Source organism: Lissotriton helveticus, chromosome 1_1 (genome assembly GCF_964261635.1).
Source record: "Lissotriton helveticus chromosome 1_1, aLisHel1.1, whole genome shotgun sequence".
Taxonomy (NCBI): domain Eukaryota; kingdom Metazoa; phylum Chordata; class Amphibia; order Caudata; family Salamandridae; genus Lissotriton; species Lissotriton helveticus.
In genome coordinates, this window is record NC_136057.1 from 1,792,112,910 (window position 1) to 1,792,137,888 (window position 24,979).

Here is a 24,979-nt window from a genome sequence, read left to right on the forward strand (position 1 = left end):
TCAAAGACAGTTCCTCCGTTTCACCTTTGGGCCCCTCACCGAGTATCCACTGCGTGATACGCGCGCTTCTGTGGGGATCACTTAATTGGTGTCACTCCCCTTCTGCACTTCATATTATCTATGCTGCCAACTGTCCCCATCTCGCCGCGCTGGAGTGTGTCCTCTCCTCTCCCTCCTTCACCCTGCACCCCGTCCGCCAGGCTACCGCCCCCTTGGGCAGGCGTCCACCTGGGGAATTCACTCTGCGCTCAAATGGCGCACTTCTCTGGCTTTTTCCTTTCCTTGGAGGGGGGGGGGGGGCAAGTATCCCTCACAAGTAGCAAACGCGGTGTCCTCACCGTAAATGAGGGGCTGGCAACGTTGAGCTAAAAGTCCATGATGTGGGTCAGGGCTCCAAATTTCGGCACTAAACTCCGGTATCACTGCAGAATAATCGGCACTCACCGGGGCCGTGGGGTCTCGGAGTGCAGCTACACAGCACCTCTACCCCACTCAAAAGTCTGCCCGGACTGCCCGGCATTCCCAATGCTCTCCACCACGGGCTGGGCGTCACCCAGGCATCGCTGACGCCACAGGCAGAAGTCGGGGGGGGGAAGCCTCCACACCGCCCCCGTCGCGCTACACAAGCTTCACTCCAGACGCGATCGGATTCTCTCCGTTTCCGGGCCTGACCGGCGACTTCTGGTCACCGCCCCGGGTGTTGTTCTGTTTGCGGCCGGCCACCTCCACCATTCGGGACCCCGGCTACAACAATCCACTGGGCCCAAAATTGTAAGATCGAACCGCATCGGCCCCCGACCTCGCAGCGGGACCGGAGCAGCGTCTAAGCGCACAGCTCCCCTTCCGCCAACCGATGCCCAACACAGCGCCTCGGGATACACGTCAGGACTAATAGACGAGGCGCAGGTCCCACGGATCTACTGGCCTACGCGGCCATCTTGGACGCTCCCCTATTTAGCATTTTATGCAGGCTTCCTATCATTATGAAAACAGTCTCTTACAGGAGGCGCCAGAAGAACAAAAAGCAAAAGCTCCATCCGCCTCAACACCCCAAAGGCAAAATAACTTAAAAATGTTAAACAACATATTTTCCTCAGCAGCCCTAGAAGACTCAAACTACCTTGCTACAGGTGTTAGTTTACTTTCTACCACCCTCTCCTTCATGAAGAAGTGAAGTTTAAATTGCTCTCTTTAGTGGATCTGTTACTACACTCTAGTTCCAACAACCTGTTTTAGTCTTTTTTTTTGCATGTAAAGAGCACTGTTGACCTTATGTTTCAGTTAGTTTAAATAACATTATTTAAAATCAATCTATTCATAAATGGAAAAGTACAATAATCATAAACAGCAATCACAATAAAGTACAGTAAAAGCACCAATAACAGCAAATACATGGCCTAAAAGGCAATAAAAAAAATATGTATGAAGCTAATAAAACATCATAAGTGAAAGATTAAGGAATGCACTTATAAGCAGGAGTACAAGTGGGCTCTGGGGTGGCAGAGTGGGCTAAAGAACGGTGATGGATTAAGCCCAGATCTTTTGACTGGGTGCGAGTGTTTGATTGCTGTTTATGATTATTGTACTTTTCCATTTATGACTTATTAATAGACTCCTTTTTTCCTCTCCCCCCTCCCCCTCGCCCCCTTCCCCCCTCTCTTAAAAATTTAAAATGCTTTGTTCCTCATTTGTGCCATCGGCTTTATTATGATTATCTCCTCATATTTCCTCTTCCTCATTTATTTCTGCTGATGTCACCTTGCTGTACTGATTATTTACTTTAATAAAGCTTTCAAACATAAAAAAATCAATCTATTCATCCGCTACTGGCACAAGGATGTCCATTTTGTGGCTGTCAACAGGCTCCCACTCTTGTAGAATTGACCTATGCCCCCATCTACATTTTTATAGACGCTGTGCTCACTCAGAGTTCCTTGGATATCCTAGAATGTGTCCATCCTCCTCAAATCACAAAATCTACTCTTAATATTTTCAAATGCTGCCTCCCACCCCAATGTTCTATTCATTTTACTGCACAAAAGGTTTGGCCTACTTGTATCAAAGATGTTTGTTTTCACCTTGTTTTTTGCATTTGCCTGATTACTTCATTATACATCTCTGCCATCTCTACGACAACTTCTCCCATCTCTTGTGCATATTTACACTCCTCGCATACAGGTTCAAAACAGTGTTTATGACTGCCTATCTTTTCCTTCATCTTCTTTCAACGAATGCTCACCCTCATTCAGAAAAACAAGCATTTACAATGCAATAGGTCACGCAATGACATTATTTTGACCTATTGACATTGTAAATGGCAATGCCTTTAAAAGAATTAAAAGGCATTGTTATTTAAAATACCAAAAGCAACACCTATTGCATTGCATAGCGCGGTGTCCGTGAAGACGGCGCCACGCTTACTAAACTTTTTTTTTAAAAGAGTGTGTTGGGGGGCAGAGAGAGAAGAAGAATTGACGAGACATGTGAGATGGGGAAATAAGGCACGGAGAAGACAGAACGAGGAAAGCGTCACTGTGCAATGAGACTCTATTCTTAACTAAGGCCACACCTCAGCTAACAAACGCTGCAGACCCAATCGTGAAGGTACTGGCGCCTAAAACGCACAACTCAGAAAGAGCATTAATTGAGTGAGTGTACCTGTGTGAGGGTGAGTATCTGCATGACTGTGAGTGAGTCTGCCTGTACCTGTATAAAGCTCAGTGTTCCCTATAGATTGCGCGTTCCCCAGCATCAGATACCCTATAGAAAACATGTAGTGACTTCTACACACTTGGGGTTATCTGGAAGAGCTACTAATGCGCAGCATTGGTTGTATACCCCTATAGGTAACAATCAGTGTCCCTCAGTGGATTGGGGGTGGCTTGGATGGGCTTACCAGGGCCCCACGGCGAGCGTGCGTGATTCGGTTCCCTATAGATGTGTTTGTGTAGTGTTACTACAATTCTTCCCCTGTGGATTGCAGGGTTATCTGGGTGTACTGGTCCCTATAGAGGCTCCGTAGGAGGTGGGAGGGGCTGTTTGAAGTACATAACGCCGCCTGGGTGTTCAGCTCACAGTCCAGTATAGATAGCAGCCCTTACAGCACGCACAGTTACCTGGATGGGCTGGCTGAGGTCCCCGGTTGCAGGCCCCCCCACCAGCTTGCAGTAGAGGTCCAGGATGACCCGGGCCGTCTCCTTCTCCTCCCCGCAGGCGGCCGAGGTTGAGATCCAGGTGCCCATGGCCAGGTTGAAGTAAGGAGGGTGCACTGTATCCATTCACCCCGGGGGTGCTGGTGGGCAGGTCCTGCCCTGGTGCTGAGCGGGGAGGCTGAGCAGGAGCACCGAGAGCAGAGGGATAGTGTGCCCGGGGGCCATCACCCCTCAGAGGGTGGCACCTGGGAAGCCAAGAGAGGCAGCGCGAACAAGTGCAGGCAGGGCTGGGTCCACTGCTGTGGTCTGTCTGGGCAACGGGCACAGGAGCTGGGTCCTCTGCTGTGGTCTGTTTGAACAGCAGGCATAGGAGCTCGGGGTGCTGGGTCCTCTGTTGTGGTCGTCCGGGCAGCGGGCACAGGAACTGGCGGGCTGGGTCCTCTGCTGTGGTCTGTCCGGGCACGGGAGCTGGCAGGACTGGGTTCTCTAATATCTGCTGGTGAGGGCTGTGTCCTCTCCTGCGGTTTGCTCACGGTTGCAGGGTGCGGCTCACGGCTGAGGCTCAGAGTGAGTTGCGGGGGTGCCCTCGAGAGCGCACTGGCTGCCCTAGGAGAGGCACAGCAGAGATTGACGCTCCTCCGGGGATGGGAGCTGTCCTGTGTTGGGGCCGCCTACGCTCTGGGATCTGGCGAGAGGTGCTGGACGGGCTGCTCCGGAGGCAGGGCTACCTAATAAAGTGATGAGCTATCCACTGTGCGCCTCGCTCCCCTCCCCCACCACTCCCACTGCCAGCCTGTTGCCACAAGGACTTAGCACGCTCTGTATCCATGAGGAGGGCTTTATTTTTTATTTATTTAATGCGTTTTTATATAGCGTGGACTTTACCCGAAGGTGTCAGAGCGCTTCACAATAGAAACAGTAGAGATACATGAGGAAAAAATTACAAATGAACATGTTACAAAAGCAAATGTTACGTTACATGAGGCAATAATGACAACTGTGCAGGTATCAAGAGCAAACAAAGTACAAGAGGTAGCAAATTATACGTTACTAGAGGAAAAAAGTGACATGTGTGTAGGATACAAAAGGCGTACAAAGTACAAGAAGAGGTATAATACTGCACTAACTGGCAGATACTCAAAACACAAGAACAAACGTTCCGTTACATGAAGCAATGGTGGCAATTGTGCATGTATCAAAAGCAAACAAAATACACGAGGTAGCCACCGATACATTACAAGAGGAAAAGTGGCGTGTGCATGTTGCAAAAGAGTACACAATACAAGTAGAAGTATAATACTGCAATAACTGTCAGACACTCAATCCACAAGAACACACTGGGAAGGTACTTCTTATAGTCATGTAGAACAGAATTTCCAATAATGGAGGGACTTCCTTCAGATAATAGAGAGGGTGTGAATTACATTTGGAAGTGTCTTTGAAGGAGGAGAGCTTTGAGGTCAGTTTTGAAGGCCTGGGAAGAGGAGGTGGTCCGGAGCTGAGGCGGAAGTGAGTTCCCGATTCTCACCCCGTTGCCTAAAAAGGATCGGGCCATCGAACTTTCCTTCTTGAAAGTGGGAGTTTCAAGCAATACATTTCCTGCATTACGTGATGGTCGAGATGCCTCCAGAGAGTTTCAGTTTATTCGCCAGGTAGCGAGGAGGAGTGCAAGGCTTTGTGAGTGATACAGGCAGTCTTGTAGATAGATCTTACCAACAGAGGGTGGATAAAATAGGTGTGATGTGGTCGCTTCTTTTGGCCCCATATATGAAACGAGCTGCTGAATGCAGAACAGATTTGAGGGGGAACAGGTGGGATTTGGGGAGGCCAGTAGGAAGAGAGTTGCAGTAGTCCAGTCTGGAGAAAACGAGCGATTGGACCAGGTTTTTAAGGTCTTGCTCTGGGAAGAAGCGACAAATCCCCCAAAGAAGGGGCAGTTAGTATCGAGCAGACTTTGCAATGGAATTGATGTGGGAGAGTAGATTGAGTTTTTTGTTGAGTATGACACATAAGGGATTTTACGCTGTCGACAATGATGGGTTAATTGTTAAGTAGATTTATCTGATTTGTCCATGATTGAACAGGGGGAGCAGAAAGTGAGGAGGAGAGGAGGAGGAGGAATTCAGTTTTAGAGGGATTCAGAATCAGTTGATGAGTTAACATCCAGTTTTGAATGGAGTCGAGAGTAGAGCTTAGGATGGAAAGATTGTGAGTGGCGGCCACCTTAAGGAAGATTTGAGTGTCGTGTCGACCACATAGAGATGATAGTGGATCCCAGATTAACTTAGGAGATTTCCCAATGGTTCTAAATAGAGATTGAACAGTGTGGGTGCAAGTATAGAGCCTTGAGGAACACATTGACCTACCGCCAAAGGAGATAAACGACTGTTCGCTATTTTTATCATTTGGGATCTATCAGAGAGGAAGGAAGCAAACCATTTAAGCACAGTGCCCTCCATGCCCATTCTCTGTTGAAGAGTGTTAAGGAGAGTGTTGTGATTGACAGTGTCAAAGGCTGCAGAAAGGTCAAGGAGAATAAGAAGACAAGACTCCCCCGAATAGAGTATCCGCAGCGCGTCATCAATCACTTGTAGCAGGGCTGTTTCAGTGCTGCAGTTTTGAATGAAGCCGGACTGGAAATTGTCAAGAAGATCATTGTCCTTGATATGACGAGAGAGTTGTTTCGCTACACATCTTTCTTGATTTTTGCACGAAAAGGTAGGTTAGTGATGGGGCGGAAGTTGTTGAGGTTGTTCGCATCAGCAGAGGGTTTTTTTAAGCAGAGGGGTGACCTGCCCAGTTTTTAAGGAAACAGGAAGGGAACCTTGACAGAGAGAGAGGTTAACCAGAGTGGTCCAATAGGAAAGAGAATGGGTAAAGAAATCAATGGCAACGGCACTAGGGATGGGGTCAAGAGAATGGTTGGAGGGCTTTGTTTCGAGGATGCATTTGAGGAGGGCATCTTCAGAGATTGGGTCAAAGTTCTGCCAAATGGCTAAGGATTTGCGCTCCTCTGGATGGGTAGGATGAATGATCTGATCCACAAGTGATTTTACTTTTTCGTCAAAGAATATAGCGAATTCCGCTGCTTTCTTTGTAGAATCCTCCAATTTGAGGTTGGGGGAGAACAGTTTGGATTCTTGATGAGATCGAATAGTTTTTTGGTTGTATTTTGGCTGAGTCGAGGAGGGTTCTGAAGTGCGACACTTTTCCAAGGAAGTTGTGCTTGTGGTACTTGGATCTTGCTGAACGAAGCGCGGCCAAATTATCGGTGGAGGGCGCTTGTCTCCATTGTTTCTCCAGGGATCTTAGGTACTTCCTTTCTTCGTAGAGGGATTTGTTGAACCAAGGTGCTGAGGGAATAGGCCTTTTCTTTTTGCTTTGGAGAGAAGCGACGTTATTGATTTCAACAGCAATGACTGTGAGGCATTGGGAGGTGAGTTTGTTAACATCTAGGTTCGGGTCTAGCCTTGGAAGTGATAGCAAAGCTGATTCACCGAGGGTACTGAGGTCAATATTTTTAGTGTCACGGAATCAGGAGGTAGATTAGGTTGGCCGAGAGTTATAGAGTGTGATAGGTGAAGAGAGAATGGGATGAGGAGGTGGTCAGACCAGTCTACAAGAATAGGGGTAGCGATAGTAAGCATGCCTGCTTTCGAAATAACAAGGTCCAGGATTGAGCCCTTAGAGTGTGTTGTTTCTGTGCAGTGTTGGATAAGATCGTTTGCAGAGAGGAAGGTGGTCAGCAAATTCGCAGAAGAGTCTTGAGATGAGCCCCAGTGGAGATTGAAGTCACCCACAAACATCTGATTGTCATTTTGCGAGTATTGGTCACTAATGAAGTCAGGGAGTTCCTCCATAAACGAGCAGCCACTACAAGGCAGGCGGTAAATGGCATGTAATCTGAGGGGTGAGCGGTGGTGCAATTGAAGCTCAAGAGATAGACATTCAAAAGTGTGGAAGGAGCTGTTAGGAAAAGCTTTAAGTTGGAAGGAGTTTCTAAAGATGACTGCAACACCTCCCCCAACTTTGTCAATTCTGTCATTTCTAAATATAGAATAGCCTGTGGGTATTAGGAAATCAAACATGAAACATGAAATGTCATCTCTCACTATAAATCTCGCCAAGCGAGCAACACGTGCTGCAACTCTTGGCGGTACAAAAGGGGGTGGTAATGGACGGAGCATCTGAATTAATCAAACACTCACACCCAGTCAAGCTTCCGAGGACCGGTTTCTGGCATTACAGCCTTCCCCAGCCCGGCTTGCTTGAAACCAGTGGCAAAGTGAGCAAGGGACTCACGTCCGAGCATACCCTGCCACACTTATGGCGGCCACAAGTGTGGCAGGGTATGCTCGGACGTGAGTCCCTTGCTCACTTTGCCACTGGTTTCAAGCAAGCCGGGCTGGGGAAGGCTGTAATGCCAGAAACCGGTCCTCGGAAGCTTGTTTCCGGTCCAGGGAAGGCATGGCTTGGCAGTTCGGGCTGGACTGTTCCCATGAGGCACAGGGTCAGACTGATTTGCATATAGCCATGTCTGAACTGGGGTGGCAGAGTGGGCTAAAGAACGGTGATGGATTAAGCCCAGATCTTTTGACTGGGTGTGAGTGTTTGATTGGTTCAGATGCTCAGTTCATCACCACCCCCTTTTGTACCGCAACTCTAGGCGAGCCCTAATAACCAGCCTTAGTGAAGCAGACTTTTTGGGAGTCTAGAGTTTTCCATGGGTTTGTGATGAATGCTCTGGATTTGACCCCCTCAATTTCTAGAACACCACCCAATCGATATTTAGCGAAAACTGAAATCATACAACTGGGCGAATATGAGGAATCCCACAACCTACTCCACAATCTTTACTCCATGCAGAAGTAATGATATAGAGGAAGATCGCCTAGCCTCACTGAATATTGGCCAGTCTCATTGCACATCTTCCTACATCTGTCTGCGGTGTATGATACAATAAATGAACATTCAAAGTATTGCTCCTGCATCACTGAGTCTGCCTTACTTTGGATTACACCCTTCTGAACGGAATGCAGTCACCACATTAAAAAAGATAATTCACCTTCCGCCACTGAAGCAATAACATGTGTCACCCCTCAGGAATCTTCTTTGTCCCTACTGCTTTTTTATCTTCTAGCAGAGTAATCTCCCAACACAGCCTAACGTTCCAGATGAGTGCAGATGACATGCAGATCAACATTGAGAAAATACCTGAATTCTGACCAAGATCCCTGAAATTTAACACTGGATGGAGGGCAACTTTTTACATCTCATCAGATCCAAAACTGAAACCAGGATCAAGGGAGCCTCAGGATTTTACCTGTACCTGCTCTGCCGAATTGGGTACTGTTCAAAAACCAATAAATGAAATTAAGAACACGGAATGCGGTTTTATCAAAATACCTTGCTTGATCGCCAAATATCAACTACTGTGAAGAATATCAATCTTTTCTTGCAGAGACTTTGAAAGACCTTTTCATTGCTTCTACAGAACCACAAGTCAGAACTGACAAGATTCGCAATCCTACCACATGTAGATTATTGAATACAATACACTGGGGTGCCATGAGAACAGAGATCCAAAAACTCCAACAGATTAAAAACTAACCAGCATGAATGCGTGTGAATTTAAAAATACAGAGCACCTTACTACAGCACTAAGACACTTTCACTGGTTCCTTGTTCACTTAAAATGACTTTGAACAAGATACAAATTGCACTGTGAGACAAGCTTTCAGAAAGTAATTCCTGGTTGCCCGCTGACCTTAAACACCATCAATCAGATTAACGTAAAATTTTATTAAAAAAAAAGAAATATAAGCAAAAAATAACATGAGGTCACGGAATTTAACTCTGGAACGTTCTTGAGTCTTGGATTCAAAATTTGCTTCGGGAGAGCACTAAGGAAGCAACTTTCATGGAAGCCTTTGAATCCTAAATACCAGCCTTTGGGGAAGGGCCTTCTCCTGCCCTTGCACAAAACAATGCTCCCTCCTTTTCACTCCCTATTCACTGCAGTGTGAAGAGGCTTTGGCAACCTGTTGATACATTACAAATCAAAAACTTTAATACACCATGTACAAAACATTATAATGTTGATAAATATCTGTTTCCATTTGCCCCTTTAATGTCTAAAGTAGTAACCATTATCACATTAAAACAGAAGATACCTTGGAGCCGCAGTCTGGCGGTATCTAGCGGGAAAAACACAGTCATGGCCGTCACACTGCCCTACGAGTTGAAAGAAGAAAAAGAAGTCCTTGTTAGTACATCCGCAGAGCATTTCTGCATTATCGCACACAGAGATATGCAGCTTGATCCACAGAGTAAAATGCATATGTTCTCTTCTTGAGTGGAATGAATAAATCCAAGGGTCTCAAAGGCTCAGCTGGACCTACGTGAGCATACTTCTAAAAGTTCTAATGCTCCTGAATGTCAGCAGGTTTGTAAGAGCAGAAGCTAAATGTGGCATATGAGACGCACATCATCGGAGGAGAATGACAATTTTACAACAGACTCTCTCCAAGTTGAGCTGCAAGCTCCTGTCTACAAGCCACCACTTTAGGTCAATCATGCAACCACTGCCTAGAGCCAAGATGAGGAAAGCGAGAATACAGTAGCCTGTGCATTCTATTAAGTACTGGTTGTTTCTCATGGGCACACACCACTGGACAAAATTGCCATTATATATATCTTTCGGATTCTGGTACTCTTTCAACCATACCAATATTTTGGACCACCAAGGAGAGACTCTTTCTGGCAGATCGAAGACGAATTGCCTTTCTCTGCTGACTTGTGGTACAGGAGTGTTGCTGTTGTGGGAGAGGGGGGGACCTTTTTGCTACAAGAGAAAGAGCTAAAGACTATCTCTCATACAGAGGGAAAGTTGCCGTGATAGCAACATGCTTGTTTCACTGGATAGGCTCGTTTTATTATTTATTGAAGATTTGTTTACATATCCCTTCATTAATGCTAGAAAAAACTCAGAATTGCCTGCACTGGGACTGCAGTAACTGAAAAACCCTCGAATTTGTTTAAATCAATTACATTCAGCAAGAGCTTCTGCTGGAAATTGCTTATACACACGGTATACCCATACCTATAATGGATACTCCATACTAGAGCACAGTCCTTTTCCTTGTACCTCTGGGAGATGCCCTTGTGAAAAACACATATGTACAGATGTAGTCTTTCGGTTCATATGCTACAAGCTCAAGAGTGCATGACCTGTGTCAATCATGTACCCCTTCGAAGACACCATGACTACACCACAAGATGGGGTTTCCTCTTCAAGTTAGCTTTCTCCAGTGAGATGCAATAAACTGAATGTAGCTGCACACTCTGTTGATAAAGTGGAGCATTTATAGGAGACTTGGGGTAACTCACACTCACACACTGTCAGCCATAAAGATCGGTCTGGGAAAAAACAGTGAGTAGAACTTGGTCTACTTTGTTGGCAGACTGCTCTCTTCAGATCTGCCTTGGAACTACTCAACTATACTTGTCATGTCTGGCAACCCAATACGCATCCCAGTGACATAAGACCCTGAAGTAAGATCAGGCCTTGATGATGTCCTTTGGCTGGAATCTGAGGAGCAAAACCAACGTATAGGACAAGTACAAAGCCTAGATGGCTACGACTTGCACTGAGAAGGACTCAAGAACAGCCCTCCCAGGAGCCTTGTGTACTAGTTACAGAACTGGTGTGCACCACACCTGTGAACCATGTCAGAAGATATGCATCATGAAACCATCAAAGTACTACTCTGCTGGTGAGCCAGCATTACTTCTCAACTTGACCCCATAGACCAGATTTAAATTTGCAGCACGTGGCTGGGCACATGGATGGGGTGCAACATGGCCCAAAGTTTGCCATGCTCTATTTGTTACACCTTTATAGGAGCAGGAATCTACCATTTGTGAGCTAGTTTATGATACAAGCTTCCCTCGTTCACAAGACCATTTGGGATCATTATACTGACTGGAGGTGGTCACCTCAAACTTGAAACCATTCCAACTACTGCCCTACAACATCTAATACTGTACCAATGTTACCACCTATTGGAGAAAGACTTGACTGCTCTACCAAGCTGGTGTTAGGTGTCAAAAGGGAGTAACTTAATTACCCAGTTTAAGTGCAATAAGATTGGCCGCTCCACAAGAAGCAAGATGTGCACTCTTTATTTTGCATGGTGTACTGTCCTCAAAGATTTTTTTGTGCTGGAATTTACTATATAAATCCCTGTATTTGGCAGTAAGCCACGAGTCTTTTGGGCCTTTACTAGGGATGCTGTCCGATTTCCTATTGATTTTCTGTACATTTGGGACTTACGTCTATTTTCCTGATTTTGCTCACTCATGTTGTTATTTCTGTAACTGAGACCAATCATACCAAACACTCTCTTTGTACTTGACTGATTTAATGAGAATTGCTGCTGCACTGCCATGTTGTACATTTATGTATTGCCCTTAAAATTATTAATAAACCTTTATAGTTTTCCTTAAATTTCTGTTCTTGAATTCCACTTTTGAGTCACTACTTTTTTACTAACTGAGTCTTTGAAATGCTGTTTGATTCTTGTTTCAAGGGACACAATGACTCGTAGTTCTTGAGGTTAACACAGTCCACCCCAAATGTTCACGCACTACTGTTATGCACATTATCTAGCAATAGCACACCCACAAGGGCTTGAACAGAAGTACTTAAGTGGCTTTTCATGGAGGGACGGTTTCGCTATCTTCAATAGGGAGAGTTGACACCAGGTTAGCTTGGTTTTCTTCTGAGTTCCTTGAGGGTGAGGCCTGTGTCCATGGTGAATCCAAGTAGTTGGTGTTGGGTGAAAACTGGGGGGGGGGGGCGGGGGTCGAATCAGTTCAGGTTCTTGTCATAAAGCCAGGTTTTGACTTCTTGTTGCTTGCTGACATTGACAAATAGATTGATTTCTGTTTAGGTGGGAATTATATTCCTTTCTCTTGAGCAGAGTACTGCTCCGAAAAAAACACACCTTGTCAGTATTTCATTATTCTTTTTCCAAAGTGATTGTGTAAACAAAGTAAAGGCACTTTCCCCTTTCAACCCATGGCACAGTTCAATTATTGTTTTGGTATATGCATTTGGATAGAGGCACCCACTAATGTTAGAGCATTGTAGCGCATTCGCTACGTGGATGCCCTTTTGTTCATATCTAGGAACGCCATTCAACCCGACTGAATAAACCACTGTTTGATAACCTCTGTTGTTTTCTTTGGTTTAATTAGTAGAAAGTTTGCTATTTGAGTATGATCATTTGTACGTGAGATTGTAACAATTGTGTGCAGTGTTAATTATGGCGATAAAGTGCTGCTGCTATATGTCTAATAAAAGGCCAAATAAAGGCTGCCTGAGGTGTGAGGGTTGCATGCAGTAAGGGCGGTCTATAACATATTGAAAACAAAGATGTGTGTTCGTTTTCGGTTTGAACAGCAAGAGTAGTCAGAGTGCAAAACCAGAGTTACTTTAATGTTTTAGGGCTTCTGGAGGGCGAGCAGTCAGCAATTGTCGTCCTGGGGGATAAAAGTACAAGGAGAGGCGATGCAATCTTCACCATGACAAATACTGGATTGGGGTGGAGCGCGACTGGTAGTCTGGTGATAGAAACTGAGTCACACAGAGAATTAAGGTCAGAGATAGTCTATTAGAGGGATACGAAGCCCACGAAATCTAGTGGGCTAAAGTGAAATGCCAAATGCAACTAAAGCTCCCCCTTCAGCAGTGTCTGCACTGCCTTCCTGATTTATATGTTTACAGGTAGGGTCCCTAAGAGGAGGAAGAGGAGGTGGTGGTGGTTAGAGCTGGATTTAGTAGTATACTCCTCTTGATCTACCCAAGTGCTGTGGTTTCTGGGAGAGTACCGGTATAACGACTCGATATGGAGAGCTTCAAAGGATGTGGAGGGCTCTGCCATGGCATTTACAAAGCTTAAGGTGGCCTAAATAGGCTAAGTGCAGGGACTCGCCCTCGTTTGCCTAAGTGAGTCTCCCTCTCAGTCTTGTTATGGGGTATTGATGTGAGCAAACTAAGTTCTGATACATACAAACCATTGTTTGTCCGAAATACTCAGAAAAACTCTACATTTACTTGCTTCACATTATTTGCCAACCAGTTTCCAAAAGGCTTTGGAATCCACCTCTCCAATGATCTTGGACATATGTGACCACCAGGAAAGATCTCCCTTAAATCTCCTATAATTCCATGAAGGCTTACACAAATCAAAAATCAGCTCCTTCTAGACTTGCAGACTTTGCAACTAGACATTCAAGATCAAAGTACACCTCAACAGTGCCATAAGCGTGTTTCATAGGGCAAGCTGTTTCACTGCTTTTACACAATATTCTGTATATCTTTTATAACCAATATCACACCCATAGCAGTGCTAGCTACAGCATACCATAACAGGGGGGTGGAGGGTGGTAGGGTGGTGGGGTGTGGGAGCTGGGAGACATGAATAGGTATGTCACATACCCTCCCTATCAATACTAAAAACGTTTTTTAGGTCTTGCCTGGCGAAAGCAGCGCGTGCGCTGCCCTCGCCATGGAGAGCACCTTTTGTAATCGATTCTGCCGAGGGCTTTTCAAGCACACGTCTGCATGGACAAACATGGCTGCTTTTGCCATTTGTCCATAGCAGACAGCAGGCGGGTGTCCGTAGGGACTGTGGACAGTCCCACGCCATTTTGTTGCCATAGCAACGAAATTGCAGCTTCGCGTGTGCTTTCCTTTTATCTTGGATGTCAGTTCCCCTGGGGCACAAGCAGGCATCCACTTCTGTGTTTTTGTTCCGATCAGCTGTCCTGCAGTTCCCCGGGGTACAAGCAGGCATCCACTTCTGTGTTTTTGCTGCAATGCGATCAGCTTATTTTTTAGTCCGTTCTAGACTCACTGTTCATGTTTTTTGGGGGGCGGGATGTATTATGCCCTTCTTTTTGATGGTTTTGTGACTTTATGCTCGAGTGTGTAAATCTTTTCCCTCCCATATGTATTTTTCTCAGATTGGTGACACTCGATGGTTTTTTCCACCCCAAGACTACAAAAACAAGCATTGAAAATGCAATAGGTCTCGCCATTGATTAAGTTAAAGCCATTTGCTTTGCTATACAATACCAATAGCAAAGCAAATGGCTTTAACTTAATCAAAGGCGAGACCCATTGCATTTTCAATACTTGTTCTTTAGTGCTTCTCTTTTGAACATTGTTGGACACATAGCAGTAATGAGAGCAGCAAGTATACCAACTGGGTAGGAACTGTCTCCCCAGCCAGTCAAATGCACAATGTAGTCCACTTGGCAGTGCCAAACTCTTTTGCTGTTGATTTTGAAATTAACTGCTTGTTAGCCCTGACTAAATTCAAGTCTTAATGACTCTCGTGTTACCATCTCCAGATACACTTTTATATTCATTCCAGAAATCAAGATGAGCATTTAACCCATCACATAAAACAAAACCAACGTTTTTGCTAAGGTGCCTTATGCTGCTCACTCCAAATGTTTTGATTTATATTTTTTGTACAAGGAACAAGCCAGTACCACATTTTCAATTGCAGTAAATATAGACAACCTGCCTCTGGCAGAGACTGAGGCATCTGAGCACAAACCTCAAAGAGTCTTCTTTGAGTTTGAGGGGTGGAGGTAGGGCTTGGGCGTTCCCCAGCCCAACCCCCTGGTCTCTTGAATGCCTGGTGGAGTCAAGGAGTACATTCAGCCCTCAGGGATGGTCACCACACCAGAGATCCGTCACACCAAGGACTCTATGGCTCTGTGATGTGTCACGGCCTCGCCCATGTTGAGCAATGGATGCATAAAAGCTGGCTCTAACACAATGGATCTAAAATCAAGGTTTTTCTAGTAGGTCACATGGGCCCCTCCTAGTACACGGTGCATCAAAAGATCACCTTAATCTCAGGGCAGACATAGTAATTAGTAGCGTCTCGCATGGACAACTGCATTCCCATCTGTTCTGGCTTACCTGTGATAGGAACAGGCCTAGAGAAGGACGAAGAACCATACAACACTCCCCACCTTTGATATCTAGCACAAAGACCACTTCGACATTTCTAAAATAATCATTGCAATGTCTTCTTGTTAACGATTTGCACAGATTAAAGGTTCTATGAAAATGTCATACCTCTCTGCATGCACATGACCTCCTCCACCTCTCCATTCGAGGGTAAATGCATGCCAGAAACAATTTAGAAACGTATGTAAAAGTTTAGTCCTGGTCAGCTTTTATGGAGTAGAAAGCTCACAGCTAGAGATGTGGGGGAGCTTGAATTCTACAAACCTCTTCAACAGTGCAGAGGGTCTCTACAGTTAAGAATCCTCCAAGCACAGTGAGGAATTCTGTATGAGTGCTTAATTTGAGCCTGTGGTTTCTGGTGCTCTGCACCAGCACTTAATTGAGAACACCGGCACTATAACAGTCTGCCACATGGTGGCACTGTGTGTGTAATTTAGAGATGAGCAGAACAACAGTTGTTTATTAATTCAAAATACATTAAAAATTAGGTATTCCTGACACCCAAGCCATTCTGATAGCTTTGGAGACTTGTTGCATGGGTATTGTCGTTGGCAGTGTTAGCAGGGCAATGGGTGGTTAAAGCTGCAATGGCCTACTTGCGAGGGTTCTTGCTCAAATTGTATTACAGATTAAGCACTATGTATGACCTTACAAGTATCATGGATCCTAATACAGAGGGTGTGTGGATCTGGGAGGAAGTATTATTTTAGGAGGTGTTGTACTCCCCTAAACATCCTAAGGTGGCTCGTGTCATCGCTGGAGCCAACTCCTCACCAAATTCTAGTGCTGTGACACGGCCAGACTCGCCAAATAATATGGTAGTTACATCAGTGAGAATATAAAGTGATGTGCCAACTCTTCAAGTGTAGAATGAGGTCCACTATCAAGATGACTTATGTCCTGGAGCACATTTCTCTAACCTTGATACTAAAAGGAAATTGAAAGGATCAAGAATATGAGCTAAAATTTCCTCATGGTAGGCATAGCCATTCTTTTATTGGGGTCAACTGATGGTAACGTAAAACATCAAGATAGTCCATTCACCCTTCATAGTGGGCAACATGTTTCTACTTTTTCCACTGCAGGGATCGAAAGTCTTTCTTCGGGACTGTGATCGCTGTGAATCACTTTGAGGAAATCAGTACCTAAAGTGTAGCATTTGTCTGATAATAGTGAAGATGCATGTGAACAAATTAAAGCAACCAAATAGAGTACTGAACAAGCATTTTCAGTACGGGTGGGAGCAGAGATGTAGCTTACTTACCCTGCCCACAGTAAAAACCTATAAGGGAAGGCACAACACTATTTACACATGCAAGGTCACAACCAATGACTTACCATTTATAAAAACTGCAGTTTTTAGAGAACTGTAGTGACAATGTACAACATGCTTACTGTATGTCAAATATAACAAAAGGCTTTGAATAATACAGTGACTAATCTAAAAAGCGAGGCGTGTAAACACTTCTGAACACACTGTGACGGGTGGACTAAAAAGCTGATAATAATTTAATGTTTTAGTACAATTTCTCACTTTACTGTCAGTGATTAAGTCTCAATGGAGGTTTTGGTAATGTTTCCCAGACCGGTGCTGGTGCTGAAGTACATAAGGAAGAAACAACATCCTAGGTAGAGAAAGAAAATAGGCTGGTAATGAGATATGCCCGAGGATGGATGGATTTTCAAATACCTCATCGCACTATACGCTGAGCTTATGAAACACAGATTTATTTTATTTGTATTTATTTTTATTTGAAAGGTTTTATATAGCGCTGGCTAGACCCGGAGGTATCAGAGCACTTTACATGCGTATCAGACCATAGTTGCAGGTTACATCGTTACAAAGGTTATACAGTTATTAGAGCATAGCTACATAGTTACATGTTCAGTCGAGACAAACAATAAGGGCATATGCGTAAGGGAAAAAGTAGGCAAGGGGAACGATTTAGGGGGGAGGGGGTAGGAGCAGGGGAAGTAGACAGTGAATGAAGGAGGGAAAGAGGAGGGGGAGGATGAGAGACAACATGAAAGAAGAGGGAGGAGGGTGACGGGTGCACAAACCGGTAGACGAGTAAAAGCTGCGTCCAAATTCCAGTAAGTTGTGATCCCAGGGGAAGCGATATCATTCCCTAACTCAGATGCAAGAGGCTCCCTTTACACAGTGGACTCTCTCAGAGGGGTCTCTGAGACTCCAAGGCCTACCTGCTGTATCCCTCCCCAAAAAGGGGAGAGGGAGTGCTTTGGCAAGGGGTGCCATACCATACCTCAACTGTGAGTGGCTCCCTTGGCGCTGTGGACTCTCTCAGAGGGATCACTGAGACTTCAGAGTAAAAGTAGTTGGATCTTTCCCCAACAAGGGGAGAAGGAGTGCTTAGTTAAAGGGCACAAGGGACAATAAGTGCTCGAACCTCCATCTTTGAGTCGCTATTGGGGTCGAGTGCATTGAGTTCTTCTGTCCTGTAGAAAATGAGTGAGTGTCAGTGCTGGTTAAAGATTTTATTTTAGCTTGTAGTTCTCTCTTTTAAGCCACCGTTATGAACCATGAGGAGAAACTGCAGTTTACCTGTAATTCAGTCTTATGATTCTAAATCTACATGGAGTGCTCTGATACCCAAGTGTCTTCTCCATGCCATAAAAAAACTGCAGAAATAAATAAATCATCTATGACACAGTCCATGGGTGGAGGAACCCTAGTTGAATAAGCAGTGTGGCAGATCCCAATTTGTAATGGATGTGTTTGGATGGTGCCAAGTTCGGACTCCACTTCCTATTTCTTTCTCTTTGATTATGACATAGTTCTACACTTCCTGTTCATGTGCTCACATGTCTTCTCCAGCTACATTAAATCTAGGGTCATCCGTCGGTCAAGAAACTGGGGGGGGAGCACCACCCACTGGGCGTGAAGTTAGTGACCAGAGTTGGTCCCTCTTAGAACAATACCATGCATTGTGGGAAAGTTAGCGCCTAGAGGGGCGTCTTTGTGTGTGTAACATTCTGTTCAGAATATTCCCAGGAAGATTAACTATCGTTTAGATGGAGTCAGTCAGAGCATACCTAGGCAGAGAAATGTAGCTTAGCGTGGGTGACTAAACATCTCTGCTAAAACTTGATTTCAAGACCAGGCTCTCATGAAAATGAATTTTCATTCATAGAACATTTCTCTGCAGGCTGACTTTAATAGTAGTGAAGTGTTTTACAGTCGCCTGCTATATATTGAAATGCTTTCTCCTTGAGTACTTTAATACAAATGCTAAGATTGTGTTCATGCAAGCGGGCCTGGAGTACTGGGCTTTGCTCATGTTACTGCTGCAGAAGTCCTGAGGAGCAAACCTTATCCATTTACCCAGGATATATGGAGGGCTGACGGGACTAAAACATGATGGGAGTGAAAAATAAGAAGCGTCAAAGGGATGCATTTGGTTGACATGTACAGTAACCGTTTCTGTGATGTATTCTCGACAACATTCGTGCCTATAGTGCCATTACTATTATAATTATAGTATCTGCAGATGTCACTGGCAGGAGTGCATGATATTTGTTTTAGACTGCCTTTGAACGCAGACCTGGTATTGTGTCCATGTCACCATGTTTTTTTCAGTGAACAAAGTTGGCTTTATATAGAGCTTCCTGATGAGGCGTTAGTGTCAAGCACGAATCTAGTGACGTTGACGTGGTGGCCAGCATCGTTGTGATCCGGTCTCACCTAATTGCCCCCAACACATTTTACTATTAGCCACATATCTGTGGAGTTTGCACCTAGATGTGTGGAATAAATGTCAACCACCATAAGAACACCTTCCTGCTTTTCTAAAAGAAGATAATTATTTTTATTACATGTTTTAATCTGTGTGAGGACAAACTTTTTCCCCAAAAACGCGCCTTGACTGGCATAATAAGCACAACATACATGGAATTGCAATACACAGTACATTCAAACGCATGGCGTGGGCGAGAGACGCTGATGCTCGCAGTCTGGCCTAACCAGCGCTGTTCACCTTGCGGTGTGTGGTTTGTCAAATGGTTGTAATGAGCTCTGGTTACTTTGAACTCAATCTCATCATCTTTCTCCTAAGGCCCCCACACCCCCGCCCCCTGTTTAGCTTCGGAAATGTAGCGGCACGACAAGGGGGAAAGAGCAGCCAGCAGCTGTCACTTCAGCCACATTTCTGTTCATTAAAAGCAAGCAAATGAAAGGCTTGCCTCCCTGTTTAACCGCGATAATCACAGGGCGCGGAGGATCAAAGGCGAGTCGGCGCAGGACATGGGGCGGGTTTGAAACCAAAGCTGCTCACTGAAGCTACCTAAGAGGCAAGCTTCCAACCCTCCTTATTTGTGTTGGCTCGCCGCTCGATGAAAGAGGGAGACAACAGGTGAAAGGTGGAGACTGGCAGACTTAAGCAACATTTCTGGAATTGTTCAGGGAGTTTCAGCATGCTTACTGCAGTGTTATGTGTACACGCTGTATCCTCTTCACGGTCCTAAGCCAGCCTGTACTTAGAAAAGTAAATCCCCTGGAATGTCGTGTACCAAAAAAGAAAAAGAAAAAAGATAAGAGCGAAATCATGGCAAAGTACCACGCGAAGACGCACAACTGCTTCTCACACCGCCGCTTCCCTCTGCAAAAAGTCAGTTTCCATGTCATTTCTGATAGGACTGGACCACATGCCTGTTACTAAGAGAACATACCACAAAGTCAAACACAGGCTCGCTGACTTTCTTTTCAGCTTTGGCAACCCGCCTTCATAATTATTTTATTTAATTCTGCGCTGGATTGTCTGAAAGTTTAAAAGTGATGCTGCGAACCACTTAAATCCAATTAGGGAAAGTATAAGACTGTATAATCAGAAAACAGACTCCAGTAACGGCAATTGTCTTTGGTACAGCTGTCATCGTAATAAATAGAGCCGCAAGCGAGCTGTCACTGTACAAGTGACAAGGCAGTGACTTTCACCAAGCCCTGATGTCGCAGCTCAAAGCACTCAGCATGCGGGCGCTTGTAGACTTGTGCTGGTAATGGGAAATGTGAGACCACAAGTCCTGGCATGCTCGGCTCACCTGGAAGAACAAACACAGTCTGCTTTCACTTTTGTCCATCGTGAAAGCTTTGTTGTCTTTATGGGGCCATGAGTTTAAACACATGGCCCGATAAAGATAAGAAAACTTTCACGGCAGACTAACCCGTTCAAGTGGGCCGTCTGTAAAAGAGAAAAGTCCACGTCACAAAAAGCTCTTTCCCAATGGCTGGCCACCGTTTAGCATAAACGGTGACGCCGGCCAATGAGAAAGAGGGGTGGGGCATAAAGCCATAAAGCATAAAGCCATTTACTGAAAGCCCTCTAAATCATTAAATCTCGCCAGCTAGACTGCGCCTGTGCGCAGCCCACGCCAGCTGAGACCTAAAAAAGGTTTTCTGAAAGCCTTTGTTGTTACTGGTGCCAAACTGAGTTCCCTTTCTGGCAGCTCTTCGACATGGGAGGCATAATTTTATGGGCTCAGCCCTCCCAGGTAAGTAAACTGAAAACCTTTACACCGTCTTCACAGGCTGCACAGTGTACGTGTTAAAGCACGCCCTCAGAGTTGCCGCATTTTTGTTGCTAATAATAACAGCGCCCACTTCATTGTGGAAAGAGAAGCATATGGCAGGAAAGGAGATTAAATATTTGTTTTTAGGGTTATGCAAGTAGCAATTTGGGCTGGCCTTTAAGTCCCCTAGGACTCTTATTTCCAAATTGAGAAGCACGTTCTGTTCATTTTTGTGTCTTCTGACACAATCCAGCACCGATTTACTTTCAGGTCACATTTTCTGGGTTTTTTGATAGCGAGGGGCACATTGAATAACAGGATTCCCCCAAGTTTCCATTTCCTTGCCTGGTGTAACACTCTGGGTGCCAATTGGACTCCAGCATTGTCTTTACTGTCATACTGAGATGCACATAACAGGCTTTTATGAAATCTCTCACTGATTTGGTCTCCGCGTCCTCTTACAGCCAAACATTAATGGGACTGGTAGTTCTTAGCAGTTTAATACAACGGATCTCGAAACCCAAGCTGACGTAATACAAAGCTACATTCTCCAATGCTTGTTATTGGTGTTTGTTTGAGGGCCAGGACTCGACAAAGAGAAGTTTCTTTTTTTCTACAATGAGTGACCCCTTTAAAATAACCTTTTCAAACATTCAGGAGTCGGGTCTCGAACAAGTGCATAAATGTTTCCTGCATAAAGCATGATAATAAACAAAAAAATTGACCCAAATCTAGAAATTGCGGAAAGGGCACTTTTGGGGTCTAGGTACACCCCACCCCATTGGTCTGTTCATTTTCTGAAGTTTGATAGTACGATTAGAACCGTGACAACATTGATGTTCTAAGAAGTCAGATACATAAATGTTCCAACGAAAACTTCTAAATAGTAGTTAGATGTTAAAATGTTAAGTTTAAGTGCAGGGGGGAGGGATCCGGGTGGGATGGAGTTGCGGTCAGTTGGGAGGGGGGAGGGGGTGGGGGAAGGGGGTGGATTGGTTACTTGCATTGATCCCATTGTAGTAAATGTAAAAGTAATGATGGATTGCGTTGTTCTGCATGTGTGCTGGTGTCTGGCAGATACCTCTGGGGTACAGAGATCTGCGATTTTCTATGTGATCTATCAATAAAATCTGTTTTCAAAAAAAAATGTTAAGTTTAAAATTAAATTCCTCCACTTATCTTAATCATTAAAGAGGGATATTTGTGTCCCAGTTTTCGGTTTGCTTTTTACCAGTGCAGTGGTAAATCTCTTAAATTTCGTGGACTGGCACCTTCCCGCAGCAGGTGCTTTAAAGCAAAGTCTCTGGGATTCACAAGTCTGAATTCAAAATTCACTGTCCTATTTAACTTTATTAAGTACCTCTTCTTCTAAATATCGGTTATTCGTTCAATGTCTTGAGAAAAGTCCCGCAAAATATAGATTTTACATCACTGCATTTTGTGAAATAAAGACATCTAAATGTGTAATGTATGGTTGTGTGCGTTTTGGTGTGATCTTATTCATGGTTCATATTCGTGTGATGTTTGTAAAGGACTTATGGGATTTTTTGCAGTGAATTCAAGGGAAAATGTATGCCTGCCACCCCTTGCTAATCTGTTAGGCACACCTTTTCACACAAGAATGCAAATACCTGCTCAAATTCACAATTGTGTACATGCGGACACCCTCGCACCCGTCCCATAAACCTTAACAATCACATGCACCAACTTGCAAACACACACCTGCATAAAGTAATCTTTCACATCACAACACCATATGCACTGACACACCATGACACATTATTGTACACCATGCCATACTCCCCTTCTCTCTCATACTATTCCACCATATCTGCACCAGCAAACAAACATTAATTCTCTTTCTCTCTCTCTCTCACCTTCTCTCTCTCTCTCTTCCCCCCCTCTCTCTCTACCCCCCTCTCTTTACCCCTTCTCTCTCTACCCCCCTCCCTCCTTGCACAGGTGCCTGTACTATTAGTATTCTGTGTACATTGGAGTTCCTGGCTCTGCTGTTGAACATGCAGCACTTGTGTGGGAGTTTGGGATGTTTGATCACTGCATGTGCCTATATTATTCTGTGCATGCGAGGGAGCTTCCCTTGCCTGTACATGTGTATTACGTGTTAAGTAACCATATACATTTTGCCCTGCCACCTCTGAATCTCGTGTCTGTTGAATCAATTTATTAAAGCAGGTGATGCTTCTTCTGGGTAGTGTGTTAACAATCTTTTCACTACAAAAGCCAAAACGAATGACTGTACTAAGGCTTGTTGAATATATATTTTATTCCAGTTAGTCTCAGTGGGTATTCATATTCCTGAACCCCACTTGTGAAGACAAACCATTTTATATTAATAAGACAGGCTACAGTTCACCAATGTGTGTATCAAGCTTGGGCAGTGTTGTTTTGATAATGCAGATGTCAAAACATGCTAAACGTGGTGATCCAATAAACAGATGCTTTGACTGCCAATTACAAGGAGGAAGTGATGCCAGGGTTCTTTGCGTCCGCCAGATGAGCTGGAATGCCCAAGTGAGCCTCTCTTAGCTGTAACTGAAACCAGATAAGGCCCGGAAGACAGTATTAAGCCATAGCCCCGTAAGAAGACGTGTCTGATGGATGTCTGGACACCAGCCACCATCTTGGCAGGAATCAGAGAAACATCTGTTTGACACCAGCAGGGACTTCATGAATCTGTTCTAAGGTTAAGGACCGGTGTTGGACTCCGGCTGCTTACGTCATCCGCCTTGGGCTCTTAGCAAGGCTACCATTACCAGGCAACAAACTGGGGTTCACCCTGGACAGCCTGTCAAATGTGTATGCCTTGGCCAGGTGGATGCATAAAATAGGACAGAAAGACAAACTTTACGTTCCAAATTGGCGACATAGCTGTCAAATTTTTCACTGCATATATAGTCTTGAGGAGACCACCATAATGTATCCAGTCATGTGCTGTAGAAATGGGTGTCTTTGCGAGTTGTCGCCTGATCACTTAAATCTAACCAACTGGTTTCAATCGCCTTTTTATCTTCATTTTAAAAAGGATAGTCCAGGACGTGGCAATCTAGTACAACGTTTACATTTTCATGTTGTATAATAATTATATTGCTAACTGTGAAATTTGTACATATGGGTTTAGATCTCTACTTTCCTACCTAATCAAAGTGTGGGATGTCATGTTTTTCACTTCATCTCCTTGTTGCCCCTTTGGCCAATTTGGGCAGTATGTCGAAACAGTATCACTACAATATTTAGCGAAAACAAAACATGGCTCGCCAACTAAGAACCCAACTCAAACTATTCCCTCCCACCTTACCGTGCTTGCTAATGGCTTTTCGACCCAGAGTCTAAGGGCTTCGGCATGTTTTGAATGGACCCTGACACAGTAGTGCAATGCACTGGAAGCTTTCCAGTTCTTATGAACATGGCAAGCCATTGTAAATCGCACTTTAACCGTAAAGGGTATCTTGACGCTGTGCAACAGATGTTTATTATTACCCGACACGGTGATGCTCATTTTATAGACATCAGGGGGCCGAGTGAACCTCCCAGGAGCAGAGCCTGCGACCAAAGGTCAAGTACAGATTCGTGCAGGGGTGCATTGGCTCATAGAGCCATCTGACCCGGAAATACAAGGTCGCCTTCCGTGGTGTTAATTGATTCCTGCTGGAGTAGCAGTGACAGTACAAGCATTAAAAAGGCAATAGGTCTTGCCTTTTATTAAGTTAAAGCCACTTACTTTGTAATGGTATTGTATAGCAAAGCAAATGGCTTTAACTTAATTAAAGGCGAGGCCTTTGCATTTTCAATGCTGGTTTTAATTTGACGTTCCGCAGGTAGTACCCTCAGTCCAATTGTCTGGCAGGGTTCAAATAGGAGGCGTCATATAAGAGGTGTCCTAATGTGTACCAAAATTGTTGTTCACGGAATCCCTAATTCAGGACTTTGAAACCTCACCCCCCCCCCCAGGTGGCATGCTTCTTCACCTTCACGTAGGGGCTGCAATTCCTAGCCGGTACCTCGCCCAGAGAAAGGGGGTCCCTTTTGATGGGATATCTTTTCACTGCCTGTATTTGTAGTGTGTGCATCTGTAAGCTGGCAAGCGGTTGTGTGTGGAAGGTGAAATCTTGATGAGCATTAAAATTGAATCAGAAACCCCACATGTATTTGCTTTATTCCGTGGGGATTCTAGACATTGGTTAAAAAACAAAAGACGACCAATTGAACTTTTGTCCCTAAGTGGTCCCTC

General features: G+C 44.7%; 1 protein-coding gene across 3 annotated transcripts in view; it reads right to left on the reverse strand.

Moving 5' to 3' along the window:
* SLC25A17 (solute carrier family 25 member 17) overlaps positions 1-24,979 on the reverse strand; it is a 273,120-nt gene that overhangs the window by 204,240 nt on the left and 43,901 nt on the right. For all 3 annotated transcript variants that reach the window (XM_078640599.1, XM_078640605.1, XM_078640609.1), the window contains exon 3: positions 9,326-9,386. In XM_078640599.1, coding sequence (XP_078496725.1) covers positions 9,326-9,386 — 61 coding nt within the window. The remainder of the gene's footprint in view (positions 1-9,325; positions 9,387-24,979) is intronic.